Source organism: Trachemys scripta, chromosome 19 (assembly GCF_013100865.1).
Source record: "Trachemys scripta elegans isolate TJP31775 chromosome 19, CAS_Tse_1.0, whole genome shotgun sequence".
Taxonomy (NCBI): domain Eukaryota; kingdom Metazoa; phylum Chordata; order Testudines; family Emydidae; genus Trachemys; species Trachemys scripta.
The window spans coordinates 6,852,426-6,874,892 of record NC_048316.1 but is presented as its reverse complement, the minus strand read 5'-3'; the positions used below and the strand labels follow the sequence as shown (position 1 = coordinate 6,874,892).

Here is a 22,467-nt window from a genome sequence, read left to right as displayed (position 1 = left end):
TGGAACAGCAGGTTGTACGGGTCTAGCCACGGATCCATAGGAAGAACCCAGCTACTGGTAACGTTGGCAGCTGCTAAGTGGAAAAATGATTGCTACCTCTACCCTTTGCCAGAGATTTATCAATGATACATTCCACTCAGCTGACCATTCTGGTCAGGAGACAGATGAATGACTCCACCCTGGGTGTCTTGGTATAACCCTCCCGCACCCCTAACCACCCACCCCCAGTCCCCAGGAGGGTCAGGCTCCCATCAAGCCACCAGAAGTGACCCACAAATTTACCAAGTTGAGATATTTGCCCCTTGCGCCCAAAGTTCTGTTTTAGTTTCCACTCCCACTTCCCCCGCTCTGGGCTCCGGCTGGTCAGTTGCTGATGGACCCCAAGTGTTTAAACGACCAAGACGCTCATTTTGTCCTAGCAACACCATTTCCAGGTGGGGTTTGCAGCAGGAGGCACGATCCAAGATAGCAAACAGACATCGTTTTAAAGAAGCACCATTAACCAAAGGGTTTATAAAGAGATTCCTTTGTATTGGAGATCAGTCAAGTGAGTCCAGGGCAGCAGCCTGGGCCAGTGCAACCACTGGTGTCTCGTAGTTCGGCAAACATCTGCCTCTCCCGTCCCGTGCCTCAAGCAGTAAAAAAATGAAACAAACAAAAAAAAACCTTCATCTGAAACGGGAGTGGGGAATAATAAAAGGGGGGGAGGGGGAATCAATAAGCGTCCCCGAGAGAAGCAGCAGGATGTGGTCAGACAGCACTTCTGCTTTCTCCGCCAGTGGGCAGCGTGGCCAAGATTGGACCGGGCACGCACACACACACCATGTGCATTTGGAAGCGGCCTACTTGTGGGCTGGCCACACGTTCCTCCGGCCCTGCCTTCGAAAGTTCATCCCGGAGCCATGTCTCTCAAGGAGATTCCTGCAACTCCTCCCTCCTGCTCCCGTAACACGCCATTCTCCTCCCACGCGCTCTGAGCCGCCGGCACCCTCAGTAGTAATCGTCCTTCTTGCTCTCAGCTCCTGGGACGGCCCCATGGTCCTTGTGCTCCTGCACTAGCTCCAGGTCGTCGTTATCGTCCACCTCCCCTCCGTGATCCTCCTATTTGCAGGAAGAAAGGAGAGGCGGGGAAATCAACACTGAACAGAAAGCAAGAGCCCAACCCAGTCAGCCAAGTGATCGCCAGCATTCATGGTTTCGCCACCTGTTAACGTGGGCTGGGATCCAGGAGACCTGGGTTTGATTCCTAACCCTGCCACAGCCTTCCCTGGTGACCTTGGGCAAGTCACTGAAAGTCTCTACTCCGCCTGTTAAATGAGGATGACCATCCTTCCTCCCTCTCACCCTGTCTCTTGCCTCATCAGTTTAGATGTCAGCTCTCTGGGGCAAGGACCATCTCTTAGGCCTAGGTTACACTAGAAAACTAGGTTGGTTTAACTATATTGGTCAGGGGTGTGAAAAATCTACCCCCCTGAGTGGCGTTGTTAAGCCAACCTAAGTCCCCGTGTAGACAGCGCTATCACCTCGCGGGGAGGTGGATTTCCTACTCCCATGGGAGAAACCCTCCCACCGGCATAGGTAGGATCCACGCTGAAGCATTAGAACCGTGAAGCTGCACAGCTGCAGTGTTTTAAATGGAGGCAAGCCCTTACCGTGCATTGCACAGTGCCAAGCTCACCGGGGGGCCGGTCCCAGGGGACAATACTTCGGACTCTGGGGAGTGCCAGGGGTGCTAACTGGCCATTTAGCTGTAATTCAACCCAGGATTTAACTGCGTGAACCCTGCAGGTGCGAACTGACCAAAGTCCTCCTATTTTTCAAGGACTACTTGAGTATGCTCTCAGTTCCTACAGACAGTGCATACAAGAACATACACTTGGGAGGGGATAGTGTGATTTACAGTTAATTGGCCAATTAACACCCTGTCATTCCCTGGGCCCTGATGCACTTAGTTGGCATCTTTAGGCATGGATACCCAACCACCTACAGCTTGCAAGCAAATGGGGGTAGCTCTAAGTGGTACCTGGCCTGTGCCGTACTACTCAGAGATCGGTGCTCAAGATTCAGCACAAATAAAACATTCCAGGGCCTCATACTGCTCCGGAGCTCAGCAACCTTCAGGCCGGCCCCAGCTCCCCAGGGGGAGCCTCTCCCGGCCGCCTAGGGCCCTGAGCGCCAGCTGTATTAGAGCTGTTGGCCTGAGAGCATCACTCTCTCCCCTGCAGGGTGCGTACATGCAGCCGTGCAACTGCTCATTACGCTTGTGGGCCCGGACTGGTACTGAACAGGAAGGAGGCTAGGGAGAGACAGGCACAGCTTGGGCCCATCTGAACAAGACGCCAAATCTGGCGCTGATGTAGCACTTAAAAGCCTTGTGCTGAAGCCTGAGGCGCTTTGCTTCCTGTACCATGGACAGCCCCCACCCTACCACCCGCAGCACACACACAGGGGACAAGCAAGATGGGCTTTCTCCCCCCGGAAGGCTTCTGACCAGCAGGGACACTTTGGGGCACAGAAGAGGGAGAGGGCTCCAAGGTAGATTTTTATTACCAATGACACTCGCCAGCAGCCTGGTCTCTCTCTCCTCGTCGGTTTCTAGGAGACAGGCTGCTGCGGGCTCGGCTGTTGCCTGCTTCCTACCCCCTTCCAGCTTCACTCAATCAGCCAGGCCTAGAGCTGTGCTCTCTGACCCAATTTCTAACAAGCACATCTAGCTGTTAAAATAGCAGAAGAGTCAAAAAGTGCTTCCAGGCCTCTCTCAAATCTCAGATCCCTGCCCGCACGGGCTGGACAGCATGGGGCCACTTGAATCGGGTACAAAGCACGGCTCAGGATTTGGAAAGATTCTGCTCCGGATCTGCTGCCTAGAGGCTATTGGGACTGACTTCCTAGAAACACATTAGATCAGGGGTTTGCAAACCTCTGTTTGGGGCCAACGTCTAAACAGAGATTGTCTTGGGGACTCTTCCCCTCCCATTTCCTGACCCCACCCCACCCCCACGGTCTCCCATCTGCCATCACATAACATCCCTGTGACAACTACAGCACTTAACATGGAAAAACAACACTCGGCTGCACACTGTAATGCAATTAAGTGGCTGGAATCAAAGAAAATGAGCCAGCATCATGAGGTCTCCAACCACCACCAGCTCCATGCGGTTTGGGAAGTGCTGCTTTAGAGTGAATGCCAGGGCTCCATCCCCACCGAACACGGAGCTGGCGCGTCATTGCAGAGCTGCCCTGCAGTGCAGAATACAGAGATTGCGAGGGCTAGATCTCGCTACAAAGGGAGGAAGGCCCTGACAATGGTGAATGAATAGCCAGATTTTTAAGGAAGGGGGTGGGGGGCAGGAGGAGTCCCAGGAGGAACCCAAATGACCCCAAGAGAGAGGCAGGGTATGTCACACCCCGCACTTCGTCATGCCCCTTCCTTTGCCAGCAACCACCCTTCCCGCAGGGAGGAACAGCAAAACTCATGTCCTATACTGGGCAGGACTGCTGCCTTCCTCCCTTGAAACTTCAGGCTGAGCCCACAGCTATCTCACCAGTCAATCAATCAATCAATCAAACGCCACGCACGTGATCTCTGATACAGAGGGAAATGGCTTAACGCGCCCAGAGACAGCCTCCTCTCACGTAACACTGTCATTTGACATTAAGAAATAATGCCCCTCCTGAGCCAGGGAAGCCCACCCCTGCATCTGGCCAGAGGGGCCTAGTGTTCGGAGCAGTGGGCTGGGAATCAGCAGATCGGAGTGCTGGGTGACACGTTGCCGCTCCGTGCCTCAGTTTCCCCATCTGTAAAATGGGAATAATGATACCTCACTTGTAAAGTGCTCTGAGATTTATGGATGAAAAGAGCTCGACATTAACCACTATTTACTCTTCTTACGTGCCATGAGAGAACATTCAATGGGCTCAGTGGAGATGGTGGGCTGAGGGCTCCCCTCTGACCCAGTCGCAGAGCCAGAGTACTGGAGCTACGGCTAAGGGCTGATCTTGCAGTATGCATGGTGTTACTCACAAGCCGTCCCAGGCTTTTACAAGGTTTGGCTGTCAACTGCAAGCCCCAAAGAGCTGTTTATTCAGCTTGCGCTTCAGGCCATCCCTGGGCAAGCTCTTAAGTAAAAACAGGGGAGCAAGTGGACCCCCATCAGCCAAAGGGCAGTGGTAAGAGAGAGGCAGGAGATGGGGGGGGTGGGGGAGGATGCGGCACTGGGACAGATAGCTAACTGAAGCTTCCCCTAGCCAGAGACAGGGCGGGAAGGGGACACTGCATTGGTTTAGCTGGTGCTAAGGAGAACAGCACTGCCAACCCTAAATGATCAAAAACCATCAGGTGGGGCCCCAAAATCATGAGACTGGCTTAAAAAAAATTATGAGATTAAAAATACATAAGCATGAGGTCTTTTTCTTTGCCTTTGGAGCATTTAGGGTTCACGTTTTCCAGCTGCTCTCCTCTTATCATGGTTATTTTCTCCATGACAGAGGTCGCACTGCAGAGCTGGGGTTAGCGCTCCTCCATGTGCCACCCTCAAACCCAGCCAAGACTGGCAGATTGTGGGGGCCTGCTCCAGTATCCACTGAAGTCAAGGGCGTTATTTCACTGGGATCAGCCGGCCCGATCTGCGGACGGCTCAGCACCCACAGCTCCCACTGAGGTTCGGGGAGGGGGGGGCTCTGAAAATCTGGCCCCTTTCTGCCATTGCAGAAGGTCATTCATTTCCATAAATGTGAGCCAGTAAACTTCAGAATCCCTGCCGGCAAGGACACATCCAGCTTCCACAGATGGCTGCTTCTCAGGCACAGCATGGAGCAGGTGAGGAGAGCTGGGCATTATCTAGAAATTGCTCATTAACCCCCATGCAAGTCTTCCTCCTCCCCCGCCTCACATTTGCACCTCAGAATTAGAGATTCCTCTTTTCATGGTTTTGAAGTGGAAATTACATTTAAATGTTACAAATCAGATGGCAGTAAAAATTCAAGAGGACTCCACAGGCGGCAACAAAGGGCATCTCCCTGTCGCTTCGCAATCAAAGACCTCAGGGAGGCTGTGTCCACAGCAAAATTAGCTTGCCAGGGTGCTGCGATTTAGATACTGAATTGATTTTGGGGGATGAAAACTTAGATCTTGATAAAACAGCTCCCCATATACATACATACACAACTCCCCGTTTAAATGGAAAATCATTCCCGCAATCGTTTCTCTTTTGAAGTTAAATGGAAATGGTTCAATTGAAAGCTCTGCCAGCATGGCTGCAATGATCAGGTTATTCTAGTGCATAGTGCCAGGCAGCGAAAGTGACTCAACATGACTACAATCAGAAATGAAACTGACATGGCTGCGGTCACTGCCTAAACCAGGGGTTCTCAAACTGGGGATCGGGACCCTTCAAGGGGTCGCGAGGTTATTACATGGGGGGTCGTGAGCTGCCAGCCTCCACTCCAAACCCTGCTTCACCTCCAGCATTTATAAAGGTATTAAATATAGAAAAAAGTGTTTTTAATTTATAAGGGGGCGGGGGAGTGTCACACTCAGACTTGCTATGTGAAAGGGGTCACCAGTACAAAAATTTGAGAACTGGCCTAAGCTAAGGGCAGGGCAAATAAACCACCAAAAATAAAACTCGCCTGTAGTGTTGACAATTTCTGACAATGCCCCAGCTCCCGGAGTCCTGTGATTAGGTGTGAACCTCAGCTTTAATTAAAAAAAAATAATAATAATAAGTTTCTAGCCCTCCTGGTTGTGGAGAAAATTTTGAAAATGTGACCCCTTAAAAGGTCCATAACCAGAAGATAAATATTATATATTATTAGTATTACCAAGAACCACCAAAAAACGTTATTTTAAAAAGCCTCTGGCATGAAAATAATCGCTCATTGTCCTATTCCTGGCTCCGAAATGATGTAGCCCAGTGATAGAGGTGATAGAAACCAGCCAGCGTTTAAATTGGGGAGGGGGGAGGCATGGGGAAGAGGGAGAAGAGGGGCAGCAAAGGGTCGCTGACCTGGCAAAAAACAATTTACATTGAGCTGGGTTGCTGAAGGGTGAACTTTAAGCATGGTCTTACCAAATCTGCTTCTTCCAGATGATGACAGACATCACCACTACCACTACATTTTTCAGACCACGTTAAGCCCTGATAACGCACCATAAAACCCTTGGCCTAAATTGTCCAGAAATGAGTCAAGACTGAGACTGCCTAACTTCAGACACCTTAAAGGGTCCCGATTTTCATAGGGTGGGTACTCAGCACAGGCTGAAAATCAGGCCCACTCTTTTACAGCTGTCTCAAGTTGGGCACCCGAGATCACATGTCACTTTTGAAAACGCAGGCAAGTAAGGAAGGGAGGCTACCCCGGTTGTAGGATGGTTCTCTCAGAAATCTGCAGCTTTGTTTTGTTCACACAAGTTAACTATGTGCTTACGCCCCATTGACTTGTGTATATGCTTGTGTGTTTTGCTGAATCAGGGCCTTCATGGCCCAAGGCGTGAAATCCAATCACCCACCTATCTCAGCTTGCATAGCAACAAGCCATTTTTAACCACTGATCATGCATTTATATCGGCGATGTAGCAGCTTTCCCTCCCGTGTCAACATCCCCAGAAGGTGCCTTGGGATTCCTGGCTCTGGCTGCGGCAGAGTTAACAAGAAGTAGCTGAAGATAGGTAATCGCTCTGCTTTGAAAGCAGGCAGAAGCCCAGAGGGGACGGTTTCTGTTGGAGGCACTTATCTCTCGTCCATTATTAATAACCGGAATAAACAGACGCCAGCAAAATGCAACCGGCAGAGACGCACCGAGGAGATTGGGGGCGGGGGGGTTCCAACTCTGCTCCCCAAATTAGACAATTTAAACCAAAAGCGGCGTCTCGGCCGTGCTCAGTGACCTGCTAGGGGGCAGGATTCAGCTCGCTGTGGAGATCAAACTACCAGGGAAAGAGGGAAGGTGACAAGGGCCAATCTTGAGATTTCGATGAACTCTCTCCTCTCGCCCCCACCTCATTGTTGCAGCCAGAGCTTTTGGACCCCACTCCTGCATGGGGCTCTATGCCGGCGGGTGCCGAGCCTGAGTGCAGAGCTCTTAGCAGGATCGGGGCTTGGTTTGATCAGGGTGGGGGATGGAATCGAAGCCCCTGAACAGCACGAGGGTGCTTTGCAATGGCTTGTGTACGTCATTACTGACGTGGGGGGAGGGGATGAGGGTTAACAACATTAAAAGCCTTGTTCATCCTATTCATCATCCAGGGCCTGATTTGCACAGGTGCTGAGCACCAGCAAGTCCAACTGAAGAGAAGGGACATCTTTGGAGATACTGAACACCACTGACAAGAAGGCCCTGTGAGCGCATCACACTACTACCCGAGGGCCCCCATTGGGATCGGGGCCCATTCTGTTAGGTGCGGCACAACCGCATCAGAGAATAATGCCACCTAGCTCCTCTACAGTGCTTTCCATCAGTATCATTATGCTCATTTTATACACGGGGAAACTGAGGCACAGAGCAGGGAGGGACTTTCCCAAGGTCACCCAGCAGGGCCAGGAATAGAACGCAGCTGTCCTGAATCTCAGTCCGGTGCTCTGACCGTTACACCGCAGAACGGCACAGTCCCTCTCCCGAAGAGCCTCACTCCTATTCCTAGGGTGTTGGGAGCTTTCCCCTAACAGCTGTCCCAAGACACAGGTCTGCCCAATCTCTGCACCAGGCTCAGCTCCTGGTCTCAAACACACCCGCAGCCCCACGACCGAACAGGAAAAGAAGAGGAACCTCGGTGTCGTACAATTTCTTGCTCCTGATCTTCTTGGTAGTCATCCATTGGCTCTTCCCTGGCTTTGTCTGGCCCAGCGGCACCCTGGAAACACAGGAGAGCAGACATTGGTAGGTCGGCCTGCTTTAAAGCTCCCAGAAGCACACACACACCCGCAACCCCAATCCTGATAGAGCAGCAAAGCAGCTTTGGAGACCCAGACTTTCATGTATTAGAGCCCCAGGGCTGGAGGCTGCTGAATCAAGACCCTGGAACATCAGAGGTGACCCCATCTCTGTTGGGCGCTTGTCCCCAATCAACGCTTCTGTCCCCTTTATCCTGCAGGCAGCTGGGGGGGGGGGGGGGGGGGGAGGGGCGGATGGAAGCAGCCAAGTCATTTCCCAGCAGCCACATGCTTTCGCGTCGGCCTGTGCATGGGAGCGCTCTCATGGTAGGGATCAGCGCTGTGTCAGAGCTCTGCACAGAGCCCGGATGTGCAAGCGGCCACCCTGGGTTGAACAGTCCCTACAGACAGTGGGGAAGCATCTGTTAGAGAGAGAGAGAGAACAAGCTAGTTGGCAGAGCTGGGCAGCAGTTGTACGGCTGAGCTAGCATCCAAGCGCCGGAGAGAGCCGTGCTGGGCTCTAGGAGACGGCAGGGAGAACGGTGTCCCCGCTCCTCCACCCCATTGCAGCTGCCCAAGTCACATTAGCAAAGCACAGCCAAGCGCAGACCTTCCAGCCAGGAGCCAGCAGTGAAGACCATTCCTTCTATTTACTGCCCATTCAAATGAGAGATGGCAGCCTGAGAAAACGAATCGCAATTCAGCCTTCCTCGTGCACGGAGGGCTGCAGAGCGCCCCCGCGCCCGGGGAAGCCGCCGGGCTGAGCAGCTCGCACCGAGAAGGTCTCCGGACAGGAGAAAGGAGCGCAAGGGGGAGTCATGATCGAGCACTCTCTCCACCCACGTGCAGGGCCACCGCCTCAGCTGGGGTCACTCAATGCAGCTTCTCCGACTCCAGGTAAGCGCTGGTGATTCACACCAGCTGAGGATCTGGCCCATGGCTCCTGCCTGTTTGCAGGCTAGCAGGGAAGGAGCCCGGACTGCTGCAGGGCACCATGGCCGAGCCTGTTAAAACAGGGCGTGGCCATGAGAGAAAGGGTCCGTGGAGGGGGAAAGTCGCTGGATCATTCGCCTCTCAATAGCAATGGCTGAGGGCTCTCTGCTCACTTGGGAATATTCATCTTCCCTGGAGTCATGGGTTCGAATCCTGGCTGAATCAGTTCAGCTGTTCATCATTCAGAGAGGCTGGGAACTAAGACACCCAGGTTCTAGGCCCAGCTCCTCAACTGAGTCAGAGGTTGGCACTAGTGGCACTGGCTCAGGAGAGCACCAGGACTGGTATCGGGCAGGGGCAGATTGCGCGGCTTCTGCCCCGCCTGAGCCTGACTCAACACACAGCAGCCTGCCCAGCCGCAGAGTTAGAGACAAACAGAGCTGAATCTGAGGGGGATTTTCTTGGAGCCTCTTGCTGGCCAGCATGAAATATTAATACTTTCGATAATTTACACCTCCCGGAGAGAAGGACTCAGACATGCTGATACTGCTTCTGATTAACAGACCTTCACTCAGGGCAACGATTCAGCACCTCCTCATTCACCCGACGGGCTGAGCTGGGAGCAGGCCATCTGCTCCTGCCCAGAGCTGCACCGACACATGCCGCTCTCTGGACCCCACCAATGGGACCCAAACTGACTACCCTTCCTAATACTCTCGCCATTGGGCCCACCAGGGAGTGAATTACAGCCTAAGGGAGCAGTGCTCCGACACCAAACCCAGCTGACCGCCCCGGTCAGCAAAGCAAGCGAGCGGAACAGAAGCCAGGCATTGTGCTAAGGTTTGTAGCGTTCGCATGGTGGGAAGGAGCAGGCTGAGAAAGGAAAGCAAACAAGAAAGGTAAGGGGGAAAAACAACAGACGGGGAGTGTTCTGTCCTCTGATTAGTTCTGTCCTCCCTAGGGCTGTTGACTTTATCCTTTCTTGTCAGCCATCTGATTGCCAATGCTCTATTTATACCTTGTGCTTATGCAGCTCTGGCTGCTGCAGTATCTTGATGCTGCAATATAGATTGTAACAAACTCGTAATGACAGCCTTCAGAACCTAAAAGCAACAGCAGGGATAGAACTTCCTCAAAAGCACAAGCCTCTCCCACTTGGACTACAGGAGAATCACTGCTTTCTATGAGCAATATAGGACTTATGACACACAGTTGTGCAGTTCTGATTCCATCCAGTAGTTCATTAGAAAGAAACTGACCAAGCTGATTAAGGAGTTTAAATTTTCCTCCCAAAGGAGTGCTAAGTTTGCACCAGTTCTCACTGCCAGCGCCTTCAGGTCTTTCCTCCTAAGGTACCTGTGCTCTGTCCAAACAGCGTGAACAGCTCAGCCTAGCCTTATGCAAAGACAAATAGTTAAGGTATAAGTTCTTTTCCCACTAAGGAGCTGGAGGGTTTTATTCAGCAGATGCAATCCTGCAGTGGTGGGCTCTTTGCTTCAATGTCTATTCCATTGGTCTGGAGTGTTTTTAGACTTGCTACCAATCATCGGTTTAGAGCCCTGACAGATAAAATGCTGCTTTTAAAAACAAGTGACACAGAGAACGCTCGGCAGCCTGTCAAAACAAGCTAATATTTCCCTGCTGCAGAGTCTCACTCCAGACAGCAAGAAGCACTTTACAAAATGAATGGCTTCCTTCTGCAAGCAAGCATCTCCTTGGAGGAGACAAGATTCTCCCTCGCACAGATAATTGCCACCAGTCCACCACTGCCGCCGCCACATCACAGAAACACGGGAATCACCAAACTAGACCAAGCAAGGTCCATCTAGTCTACTGTCTTGTCTCCAACCATGGCTACAACCAGGTGCTTCCCAGGAAGGCGCGAGAATCCTGAAGTAGGCAGAGAGCGGATAATCGGCCCCCCCACTTTAGATCTCACCCTGGATTCTAATCGTGCAAAGTTGGCTTAAGCCCCAAAGTAAAAGATCAAATTTCTCCAAAATTTTGATTGTCCTTAAGTGTGACAAGCCAGGATATTCTGACTATCAATTCCCCTTTGTGAGTCTAATTAAATTTGCGGCCTTAGCTTCCTGGGATTAAACCGTGGCGCTCATTGCCCAAGGGTCTGTGAAAAAGGATTTCCTTTGAACGGTTTTGAATGTTTCACCTTTTAATTTCATTGAACGTCTCCTGGCTCTTGTGTTGTGAGACCGAGGGGAGAGAAGTTTCCGAGTTACCTTCTCTAGACCCGGCATCAGCTCAGAAGGAGGGCGTATCAAGAGTCGTGGGGCCCTTATGGCTCTAGCACTATAGACAAGGCCTGGGATATGCCAGGATTCCCAGATTTCAGCCCTCCTGTGCTTACACCTATTGCCAATGGTGGCAAGTGGCCACAGTTGGAATAAAGTCCACCTTTACAACCAGATTTCTGCCCCCTTCCCTTCGCACCCTGAAGAATTACGGTCTTGGGAGGCCCAGCGCCCAAAGTGGCACCGGAATGGGCTGCAGAGCAATTGGGACATGTTATGCAATAGCTGGGCAGAGAACAGGTGCTGTGGGGTGCTGCCATGCCAGCCTCAGAGCAGGTGGAAGAGGGAGAAAGGAGGGCAGCTTGCCAGTAGCTCCTGGAAGCCAAAAGAAAATTGGTCATGACCCAGCTGGAACTCCATAACCACAAGCTGCCCAGAATCAAGAGCAGGAGATGATGGGAGAAGGGTTCTCTCACTGCCAGCCCATCACAATATAGCACTGGAGCTTGGGGGTGAAAATTCTCTTGGGGGGCATGCATCCTCTTCCTCCTCTCACTTGTAGGGCCAAGAACCCTCTTCATCACACCCCCCCCCCCGACACCCCTCCCTGCAGAAATGGCTTCCCCATCACATTACATTACCTTCAGCGGCTTCTTTGTCTCCTCTTTCCCTAGCACGCTGGGGTCCTTGTATTTGTCTGATTGGACCACCTTCTCCTCAAAATCCGGCCTCTCCAGCTCGGCCTCCTCAAACTCATCTTCCCCTTGGTTATTGGGGTCCTGAGCAGGGTCTGCAGCATCATCAGGCATCTGGGTGAGAGAAACCTCTTGTGAGCACCCAGCACCCCCACACCCGGGACACACGGTGGCCAATACGAGCTGGCTTTCTCCAGCGCTTAAGCTCAGGCCAATGAGTGGGAGAAGCTACAGCTGGGGATACCAGCTTCCAGGAAGGAGGGCTTCCCACCTCACTGCAGCAGTCCTCCTCAGGCTGGATCTCAGGGGTTTCGCCAGATCAAAGTCTCCTCAGATGAGGCTGTAAGAAGTTATGGCTAGAGGAGGTGATGGGGCCTAGCAAGAACAGGCAATCTGTCCCCCTCACCTCACTTTCTGCCCCTGCTGAAATCCCAGGCATTGTGTGGGTCTATCCTGTGGGTCTCTCCATCGGCCCAGCTACGTTGGTAAATGAAGAAACACTCAGCAGAAGTTGAGTCTTAATGAAGTTCTTACGAAGTCATTGCCTGGACTCTTTAGCAGCCCAAGGAAGGAAACCACCTCACATCAGAAAGTTGTTTCATTGCCTGTGAGGCAAACCAACTCATTGGCAATAGGTGCGATGACCCTAAATCAGTCCCCCGGAAAGGAGGAAGCTGTACTCTGTTTATCAAACCAACCTCAGAAGAAAAAGCTGTCTTTAGCCAAAACAAATCTGCATTTTGACACAACGCTCTACGCCTTGTTATGTGCGTGATGCTTTCAGATCTAAAGCTCCGGGAACCATAAACCAGGATGGTTTCCTTGGCACAGATGTTCTCAGGAGATACATCGAACCCTGAGATCCAGCAGAGAGGGGCAGACACACAGCTCCAGGCTGTGGGAGAGGAAAGACTTCTGCCTTGTAGCAGATCAGCTAGAAACATACCCTGTCACTGAAATAAAAGCATGGACCGGCAGGGAGAGGAGGCACCATCATCTCTTGTGCTTAATATCTGCCATGGTTTTGTTTTGGTATTCTCCTCTGTAAGTTACCTGGGAAGAGTTTGTTTCCTCTAGTGCAGCTGGATCAGTGTTGACTCCTATCTTTTTGGGGCGGGAGGGGGGAGGGTAGGGAAAGAATTACCAGCTGGCATCCTCAATGAAAACATTGAGGTCCTCCCCTCTAGGGAGGGCAGAGAAAGGTGAAAGCCTGTGCATGAGTCAAGGTCATGGATAAAGGTGTGATGTCTCAAGGACCTGCAGGCACCATGGTGGACAAAAAAAAGTCAAACAGGCTGGAGGTCCAAGGCCCTGCCAGTGTCATGGAGGAACACTCTAGAAATGCGTAGGGAAAGATCACTTCTCTCTGAAGTTACTGTTCCCCTTAGGGGAGCCTCTCCAAGCTAAGTGAAGGGAGATAAATGGAGCTGAAGCTCTTCCGATGGACATCGATTACCGAACGAATCTCACTTGGCACTTCCATAGCGTATCTCACCTTCAGAGCACTTTACAAACCACCAGTGAATTAGCCGAGTTAGCCCGACCAGCGTCATAAACACCAGTCAGTGCATTGCCTCTCCGGAGCTTGTCAGAGAAAAGGATGTACCAGTACATTTTTCCCCCTGCGATCTGATCAGCTTTACAGATGGTGTGAAACAACCTCCTTCCACTAGGGCAGCGGTTCTCAGCCCTTTTCCATACAACAACCAGCACCTGCTCCTCGGGATCCCTCCCCACACCCACACAGCAGAGATCTAACTGGGACCTATTTAGCCATATGGGAAAGGCAGGGTGCTCAGGGCCCCCTGAAACAGCAGGTTTGTGGCCCCCCCAAGGCGAGAGATTCTGCAACTGATTATATACAAGATGTCATCAAACAGCAAATAAATATTCCCCCCTCCCCTCAGACGCACACATGCCCTGTTTGACCAGCTCTGCTCCGCCAAACACCCATCAGAGAGAGGTAATTTTGCCTGTTTTTAGGGTAGGAAAAACGGAGGCCTAGAAGTGACTTGTCTGATGAGAACTCGTGGGAGGGATTGGGATTAGAACCCCCAGTGCTCGCTCTGTGCTGACCATATCTCCCGTTAGCACTCGCATGGATGCTAGGAAAACGCCCATGATTCGTCATTAAAACACCACCTTCTTGGGGGCGGGGGTGAGAAAGATCTGGGAATAAGGTGCTACATGGGCTGCATGGAAAGTTTCTGCTTGAATGGAAGAGTCTGGTGTCCAATCAGATTCAAGTGATGACATCATGGCGACTTCTCTTACCATTGGCTCCTGGACCACCACCTCTTTTTGCGTGTGCATAGTCTCTTCTCTTTCGATCATCCCAGCATCTGCAAGAAAAATGAAATGAGTCAATCCGGCCGACCAAAAGGCTCATCCAGGGAGTAGCAAAACCCACAGGACACTGGCAATGTGACTGTTTGGCCCTGTGTGCCGTGGAAAGTTCTCTCTCTCCTAGAGAAAGAGTGAACTGATCGCTCGTGCCTACCTGGGAAAGACACTGCATTGGGCTGTGATGAAGCATCCCTGGAACCAGAGAGCAGGTTGGTTACCACACCCCGGAACAGGTATAGAGTGGAAGCTGATGCAGTGATGTCTGCCTGTCTCTGCAGGCAGCCTGACACAATAGCGTGGAGGGGTGTGAACTACTCCCCATTCATTGTAACGGGTTAATCCTGATGCCTAACGATAGTATGTTAAAATGTCAACACTGACTGTTTCATCAACGACCACTTTAGTAGGCATCTAAATAATAATAGTAGTGCTTATTTGCCACGGCTGGACGCATGGACAGCGCTCGGGTAGCAAGTTGCGGTCAAGGGCAGCAGGGAAAGGAGCAATTCAGTCCCCAGCCTCCAAGATCTGAAGTCACCTTTGCCCCAGCTTAGCAGAGGCACTTCCACTGCCTCCTCGGTGCCAAAATCCAAAACCACCTCCCGCATATTCATGGGTGCCAGAAACCCCCTCTACCCAGCTGCCAAAACCTCGCCTGGCATCTATGGTGCAGGTACGTGCTGGCGACACAAAAACCTCTCGGTCTGTTGGAAAAGACATTTAACACCAAAGCAAATGTACACTCCCAACACTGCACAGACGGGCGACACTGGGGGGATGGGTACATCATTTCAGAGTCCAAATCTTGGCATCAGTCTTGTGCGCTGCGTAGGACAGCGGCCTTGACTCATTGTTCTCCATGTCAAGTTTGCAAGTAAAACGACCCCATGTAACAGTAACAGCTTTTGCGGGCAAGGGATTTGTAAGGCAGCCTTTTTGGAGGCTTAATGATCCTTGATGTGCCAATTACACCCATCTACTTCCTGTTAGGTGGCAAGGTAGCTGAAGTCAGACCACAGGGCGATTGGCTTACTGAGCCACTGGATGCTCAGTCACTCATCTGTACGTTCAGGAATCCGTCTCTCTCTCTGTCCCTTGGGCTACTGCAGAGGCTGGGTGGTATCCATGGAAACAACCCAGTTGCGCAGCCAGTCAGAGAATCGCTCCCGGCCCCGCTGTACCACAGTGGGTTACAGGTCGGTGCCACTTTGCCCTTTGTCGGCGTGTGGCGGTTGAAAATGAAAGGCCGGTGCGCCACGTGGCAAGGGGGAGAAGAAAGGGGAACCACACAGAGCGTCCGTTAGGGGGAAAGCAAGGAGGCTCATTATGTTTATTTCTCCCATCATACATTTTGGACCCCACACAGCCCTTCGTTTTGACCAGAGGGAGGCCCAACCCCTCCCAGATCTGGATCTGAGTAGGTCCATCTACAGCATCTGGTTGCGCTGGCTCCAATGGTCATGCTGACCACTGCAGCGGCAAGCAGAGCAGGTTGATATGATCCTCCAGCATCAGGCTGCCCCATTTGGCCTGCTGTGTAATCTACAGGGCAAGTATGTCCCAAGAGACGGATGCAGCAACAACCTGTAGCGCTCTGAGGGAACGCGAGGCGCCACGCCCACTCTTTCACCCCCAAACTGGCAGGAGCTGGGAGAACTGAGGAGGCAACGCATGTGTCCCCCAAGGGTGCACAAAGCACAAAGGAGGGGCAGCCCATAGGGCTCCGGACAGTTAGAAGTAGGGTTTATGAGCTGTGAAGAACATCCCAATGAGAATCCTGGCGACCACAAGATGGCAGACTCGGGGGTGCAAAGCAGGGCATGCTGGAAGGAACCACGGAGTGCTAATAGAATAATGAGATGAGTTTCCAGGATGGTTCCCCCACTCAGAAATGACCCCCCCCCCACCAATTAAACAGCTTCATTCGCTGTAATCTCTAATCCTGGGGTGCGGAGATGGTTCTCCCTCCAGGCTCATGGTCCAAGTCTGGCTGCATTAGACCCAGTGTCTTTGAGACCTGGATGCACTTTTAATAGCAAAAACAAGCAACAGAAAAGAAGTCCTGCCTGAGACAGGACTCCGGGCAGGTGGGAGGGAGGGAAGAGAGCCGAGGACTAATCGCCCATTTTGACAGTGCATCATTTATTATCCTTCTCCTAACAACCCTCGACAAGAACGGCCATAACGAAGGCCGGAGGCAGGGAGCTGGGGCAGTGTTTCTGTGCTGTCTATCATCAGCATTAGCCAAGTTTTCCCTCTTGAAACATTAAGTAAGAGACCAAGAGGCAACAGGGCTCCCAATTAGATAGTTTCATGGCCTGGGCCGTAAAGTCGTTCCCTAGGACGTTAATCCCAATTAAGACGTGGAGGCCAAGTCCTGCTGGTCCCAACATCCCCTCCATCCCCACCCCCGCAGTGCGAGCCTGTTTCCTTCAAAGAGGAGTTTGCTTTGATGTGAAGCAATTAGTTTGATTTTTCTGAGGGAACTTGTTGAAAGCAGGTCATTTAAAGATGAAATACCAGCTGGGTCCTTCTATGGGAAGGGGCAAGGCATCTGGGCTTTGAAACAAGAACGTGGCTTCTCCTCTCTTTCTCATGCAACCCCCACACTTCTCTGTGTCCAGTTGACTGGACCCAATCAGCACGGGATCAGTTTAATATCTAACATGTCAAATATTTGAGAGGTTCTCCTGCACTGGAAGGGCACTGACACAATGATCTAGACCTTTCCTAGCCTACCTTTATTATGGCCTTATTATCGAAGGCTCTGTTAGTCATACCGACCTGCATCTCTGCCCCTCACCACCACTGCTATTCCTAATCTGAGCCCTTTCCTGAGCAGAGAATGAAAACTGAGCCAAAATCCACTGGCAAGAGTTCAGGCTGAGACCACCACACTGATCGAAGTCAGGATTTGAACCCAGATCCCCAGAGGCTGAGGATAGAATCCAGGAGCCCTGACTCCTAAACTTCCCGCCCCACCTACTAGCCAACTTGTCTAAGGAATAATTCATTCAGAATCCCAGTGACACTTAGATATAGGTCACTGACCAAAGGCAACAGAGACTTTGTTAGCTCTGCTTGGTCTACTAACCCCATGCGGATGCATTGATCAAATCTGTATTCTTACTGTAATTAACACGGTTATTAGCCTTTTAGACCCGAGCAGTTAATCAATATTTGAGATTTTGTGGATTGTTTCAGTTAGGGACAGAAATTGATGATGGAGTCAGGTATTTCTTTGATGCAATCCTGTTTATTTACAAAGAACGTACATAAAGTCCTGTTTCCCTGAACACACTAGGAATCAAAAAGCAGGGAGATAGTTTCTCTGTTCACAGTTCCAAGCCCTTTTCCAGCCAGCACTCTGCTCAAAAGCTCTCACTTTTGTTTTTTCCCCCTCAAGGTCACACATTTCTCTCGCTGTCTCTGTGGCTTCCTTGTTGCCTTCGCTCTTTGAGGTGTTTCTGCTGCTTCTCTCCTGCACACATATGCACGGCTATAATCAAATATATCCCTCATCCTTGCATTTGTTATCAGACCCCCAGGAAACTCCTTGGACCACATGGCCCACCCACTGCCCAGGGTTGAAAGCAGTCTAGTCCTTGGGAAGTCATCTTCTATTGTTTCAGCTATCACTAAACAAAGGGGAAATTCATTGTTCCCCAATTCCCGTTTCGAAGGCCAAAGCTGTCCAGCATGACAACAATGAGGTGGTACGATCGCCCAACCCTCAGCTTAACAATATTTATACATTATGCCTGTGAAGTGAAGCAGAGATAAAGGCTCTTCCCTCGCAAACCTCAGCTGGTGAATTATTCATGAACCAGTTTCCTGGCCTGATGATGGGTCACACCGGGTCAAATGCTTCCCCCTTCTCCACTTTTTAATGGCTTCCCTTGCAAATACATTATTAGATGGCTGAGCCAGTCCGGGGAGTCTGAATGCAGTTGGAGCAGCAGAGGGTACAATTCTAACATGTGCCAAATGGTTTGAGGGCTGGTCTCCCCCAGCTGCTCAGACTTTGAGTCTTCCAAGATGGTTGCAGTTGCTGCAGTTGTCTGGCTGACTAATGGAATTAGCTGGCCTTTGAAATGGCTTGCTCATCGCCCTCAACGGATGCTGGGAAATTCATCACCATGATTAAGATTGGAATCCCTCTTCCAAACAAACAAACAAAAAAGAAATCACATGGGAGACTGAACTCAAGTCTTGCAAGAAACAATGGAAGGGGATTCTCCATCCCTCTCAGAGACGGGAACAAAGTGCTGTGACCTGTGTGCACATTACTTTAGTATATATGATGCACATGGCCTGGAGAAAGGGGACAGGTCAAGGTTAGATGAAAGGGCTGCCCTATCCCTGATAACAAGATGATGCACTGCACTCCTCAGATGACAGAGGAGAATAAGGGCAACAGCCTCTCCTGTAAATTACTACAGGAGGTGGGTCCTTTCTCCTTCCATCCCTAGGAAAACAAATTCCTTAGTCATCCATAAGGGAACTGCAGATTTAACATCTTCCTCCTGGACACAGCAGCAGGGAGGATGTCAGGGGATTCCCAGAGCCAGGCTCCATTTCTGCACTTTGCAAGGCAGGGAGGAGAAGAGTTTTTAAAACTCCTAGCAATTGTACTTCATTCGCAATGAAACATGCCTTGGTTTACCTGTGCTCTAAGCCGATCGGCGCTAACCCTAAGCAGGACTGGGCTATGTCAGTATTTGAATGGGGGTCCTCCCAGGAATACTTGAGGAGTTCGTGTATTAATGCTGGAGACACTGGGGGCTGCAAGCATTCTCCTGCAACGCTGAGAATCCAAACAGGACCGAGCTAGGGCATGAGGCAGAGGAAGGGACTAGAAACTAGAGTAAAAGTGACCAAGTTTGGATTATTTAAAATACATGATATCTCTTGACAAAAATTTCAAATTAAAATTTCTCTTGAAGTTTTTGAGAGACTTCCTTTGTTCAAAAGCCTCCCTCTTGGTAGCATAGGTCATTACTGTACTTCACTGCGTTATGGAAACCATACCCATCTCGAGTTCCTCATCATCCGTCCCTTCCTTGTCTCCTTCCCGATTGGCTATCGGATGCTCTGCCCCTCTTTGTTGATTGGCCAGCAACAGATTGCCATTCTGCTCAGATCTGGTGTCAAAGTGAAGGTGCTTTGGGTAACCGTGCACTTGTTCCTCATCCATTCGGGCATTCACTTTGTTAACAATGTCTTGCCAGCTGCAGCAAAGTAAGAAACAAAAAACAGAATAAGCCACACAGCTTGTTGGCATTTCATAATCTAAATGCAAGCAGGAAAAACAAACAAACAAACAAACAAAAACCAAAGAGAAACCCACCTCCCACACATTCAAAACTCCTGCCTAATTGTACATGTCAGGCAAAGGAACCGATTGCATTAGTTATCGCTGCAAGCTACATGGAAAAGCTACAGAACAATTTATGTGCTACACAAATGCCAAATAAAATATGCTTTATAAATGCAATGTATTATTATTAGAACTGCTTTAATCTCTTATTCATGCACTGTGATAACTTATCCATATAGCAGTGGCAATATTTTCTAACTCCAAATTGATACATTTACATGCTTCCCACATATTAGAAGGCATAAATTTGCCTTTTTGGAAAAATACCAAACCAAAAGTCCTCTTTATGTCTCAACCTTTATTTAAAGTAACAATGCTGCTTGTACCACCGTCTTCTAGAATAATTAGTCCAAACTCTGAAGAATCATTATTGAGAACTGTAGAGTTTTGGAGGACGAGTGTAGAAAGCCTTTTTAAGAAAAGTAATGATACACTAAAAGCTTTGTCATCCAGCATATTGGGAGAAAGGGGGGGTGCCAGTTAGTCAAATATTCTGGTTCACTAAGAGTTATACTTACCAATGGAATACCAATTTTCTGGACTGAGGCAGAGAGATAAGGTGTGGGAGGGGGTACAGGCTCTGGGCTGGGGGTGCAGGCTCTGGGCTGGGACCAGAAATGAGGGGTTCAGGATGTGGGTGGGGGACCTGGGTGGGAGCAGGGGACTGGATGCGGGAGGGGTGAGGGTGCCAGCTGGGGCTCTGGAGTGGAGCCAGGGATGAGGGGGTTGGGGTGCATGAGGGGGCTCCAGGCTAGGGCCGAGGGGTTCGGAGTGCAGGAGGGAGTTTGGGTGCGGGAGGGGGCTCAGGGCTGGGGCGCGGGAGGGGGTTGGGGTGTGGGCTCTGGGAGGGAGTTTGGGTGCAGGAAGGGGCTCTGGCCTGGGGGTTGGGGTGAAGGAGGGGTTTCAGGGTGCCGGATCCTGGCGGCACTCAACTTGGGCGGCTCCCCGCAAGCTGTGACATGTCCCCGCTGCTCCCAGGCGGAGGCGCAGCCAGGCAGCTTTTTGCGCTGCCTCCCCCTGCAGGAACCGCCCCCACAGCTCCCAGCCAATGGGAGCTGTGGAGCCAGCGCTTGGGGCGGGAGCAGCGCACGGAACCCCCCCATAGCCGCTCCTCCGCTTAGGAGCAGCAAGGACACGTCGCCGCTCCCAGAGAGCCAGGTAGGGAGCCTGCTGGCCCCATACCAACCAGACTATAAATCGGACTTTGAATGAAGATCAGAAATGCCGGTTTATAGAGCTCTCTGGCTGGTCAAGTGCCAGATAGCTCAGCTTTTCCCGTATAAGGAACTTGTTGCAGCGTGGCACAGAAGATAGCCTTTTGCTGGTCTATTTTTAAAACAAAACAATCACTCTCTCATAAGCTGTTTGTAGTAATTGTGACAGATGTTGTGGTGAAAGTCTACTTGGGTCTCCTCTTTGGGGTGTGTGGGGGGGTCTGTCTCTTTTAGAGCCCGACCTCTGTGACCAGCCTGCGAGCCTGCCTCTGAGCGCTGGGGAAGTACAGGCAGCTCCTTCTGGCCAGCCATGAGCTAGGCTGGGAGTTTGATCCTTCCCTGTGAATGCTATGCCTCAAACATGCTCCTGTTGTTACCTGGAACCACTGTCTGTCTGCTTCCCTCTTGGCACAAGGCTTTAATGATGGCGGACAACAGGAGAAATGCCAAATGCCATGCACCTTCTTCTCCTCAATGCTGCCATCTTTGCATGGTATCTGTACCAACCACTGGACTCAGAAGCCCATCTCTGCATGGCCAGTCAGAGGCTCCAGTCCCTGTCTATAAACGTGCATTACATATGCTGAGAGATGGGTTGTGGAGGGGGCTGTACAGGGGTATTTAAGGTAGGATACGTATGCAGATATTCTCAACCAGTGCCAGAGGGAAGTGTCTTTTATGCAGGGTACAAAGATGGCCCAGACCTCTCCAACAAGGGAGCTGTTCTCCACCCAATTCATTGAAGAAACGCAACACAACGGGCAAGGTTCAAAATCACCCAAGCACCTAGCCTCACACTTCTCAAGATCTAGAACACACTAAGAGCCAAACCCAGACCTTGAGGTTCACTCGAGTGGCACCTACCTACACTAGGCTTGAACTCGGCCCTGATTTCTGAAGAAGGCCTTCACATTTTGGGGGGTGAACCTTAAAGGTTCAGAATGCAGGGAAAGCCCCTCAAAGACCAGTTTGCTTCTCTGAACACTGTGTCTCCCCAAAAGCAGGGGAAACTCTCCAGAACAGCTACAAACGCTTCCAACATGTCACCACTTCCATCACCCATCCCAGAGGCACGGAGACTTTCAGGAGTGAAAAATGATGGGCACTACCAGAACTTTTAAACCTCAAAAAACAGCTTCAGTTCACATTCAGATTCCTCCTTTATACAGCCTGAGATCCCCGATTCAGATGCACATGCCAGCTGAGATTTTCAAATCTGCCTGAGAGATCTGGACACCCAGTTGCTGTTAAAATTAGTGGGACTGGTGCATCCAACCTATGTGTCTACATTGCAGGCTTGCCCTGGGTCCTGGCTCATGCACATACGAGCACATTAGCTAAGCCCACCTCCAAGAATCCACATTGCTATGCCAAACGTGCCCTACACTCGGGTATACGTGTGTCCACACCTGTGCCTGGCGCAAGGATTTCTGGGTGCGTATCCCAGAATTCTTGGCACCTAGCCAACTGGAGCCACTCTAGGATTTGGTTCCTGGCTTGTTGTAGAACTTGTCTGTCCTCCCCGAACCCTTGTGTGAAAGTGGATTCAGCTCACCAACACCAGCTCTGCACGCTCCTCCCTTCTGCCTGTTCCCACTGGGCTCAGCTGCTGCATTTAAAGCCAGCACGCTGCCACTGAGCAAGGTTTTAGCAAGGAAATCACAGCCAGAATGTCATCCTGGATCACCCTCCACAGAAACAATCAAAATGTAAATCAACCATCAAGAGCCTCTCTGGAATCTGCTGATCTAATCCACCCCTGCAATAGTTCCTCACATT

The 22,467-nt window shown here is 50.9% G+C and overlaps 1 protein-coding gene across 4 annotated transcripts in view; it reads right to left on the bottom strand.

The window, feature by feature from the left end:
* Window positions 1-510: 510 nt before the first annotated feature.
* Window positions 511-22,467, bottom strand: part of LOC117867788 (Golgi integral membrane protein 4-like) — a 78,064-nt gene continuing 56,107 nt past the window's right edge. For 2 of the 4 annotated variants that reach the window (XM_034753060.1, XM_034753058.1), the window contains 5 exons: window positions 19,126-19,325; window positions 14,023-14,090; window positions 11,695-11,862; window positions 7,781-7,852; window positions 511-1,101 (listed from right to left, as the gene is read on the bottom strand). In XM_034753060.1, coding sequence (XP_034608951.1) covers window positions 991-1,101; window positions 7,781-7,852; window positions 11,695-11,862; window positions 14,023-14,090; window positions 19,126-19,325 — 619 coding nt within the window. In that variant the 3' untranslated portion in view covers window positions 511-990. Of the gene's footprint in view, window positions 1,102-7,767; window positions 7,853-11,694; window positions 11,863-14,022; window positions 14,091-17,330; window positions 17,576-19,125; window positions 19,326-22,467 lie in introns of those variants that run through there. The other 2 variants (XM_034753059.1, XM_034753061.1) reach the window with 2 other exon arrangements.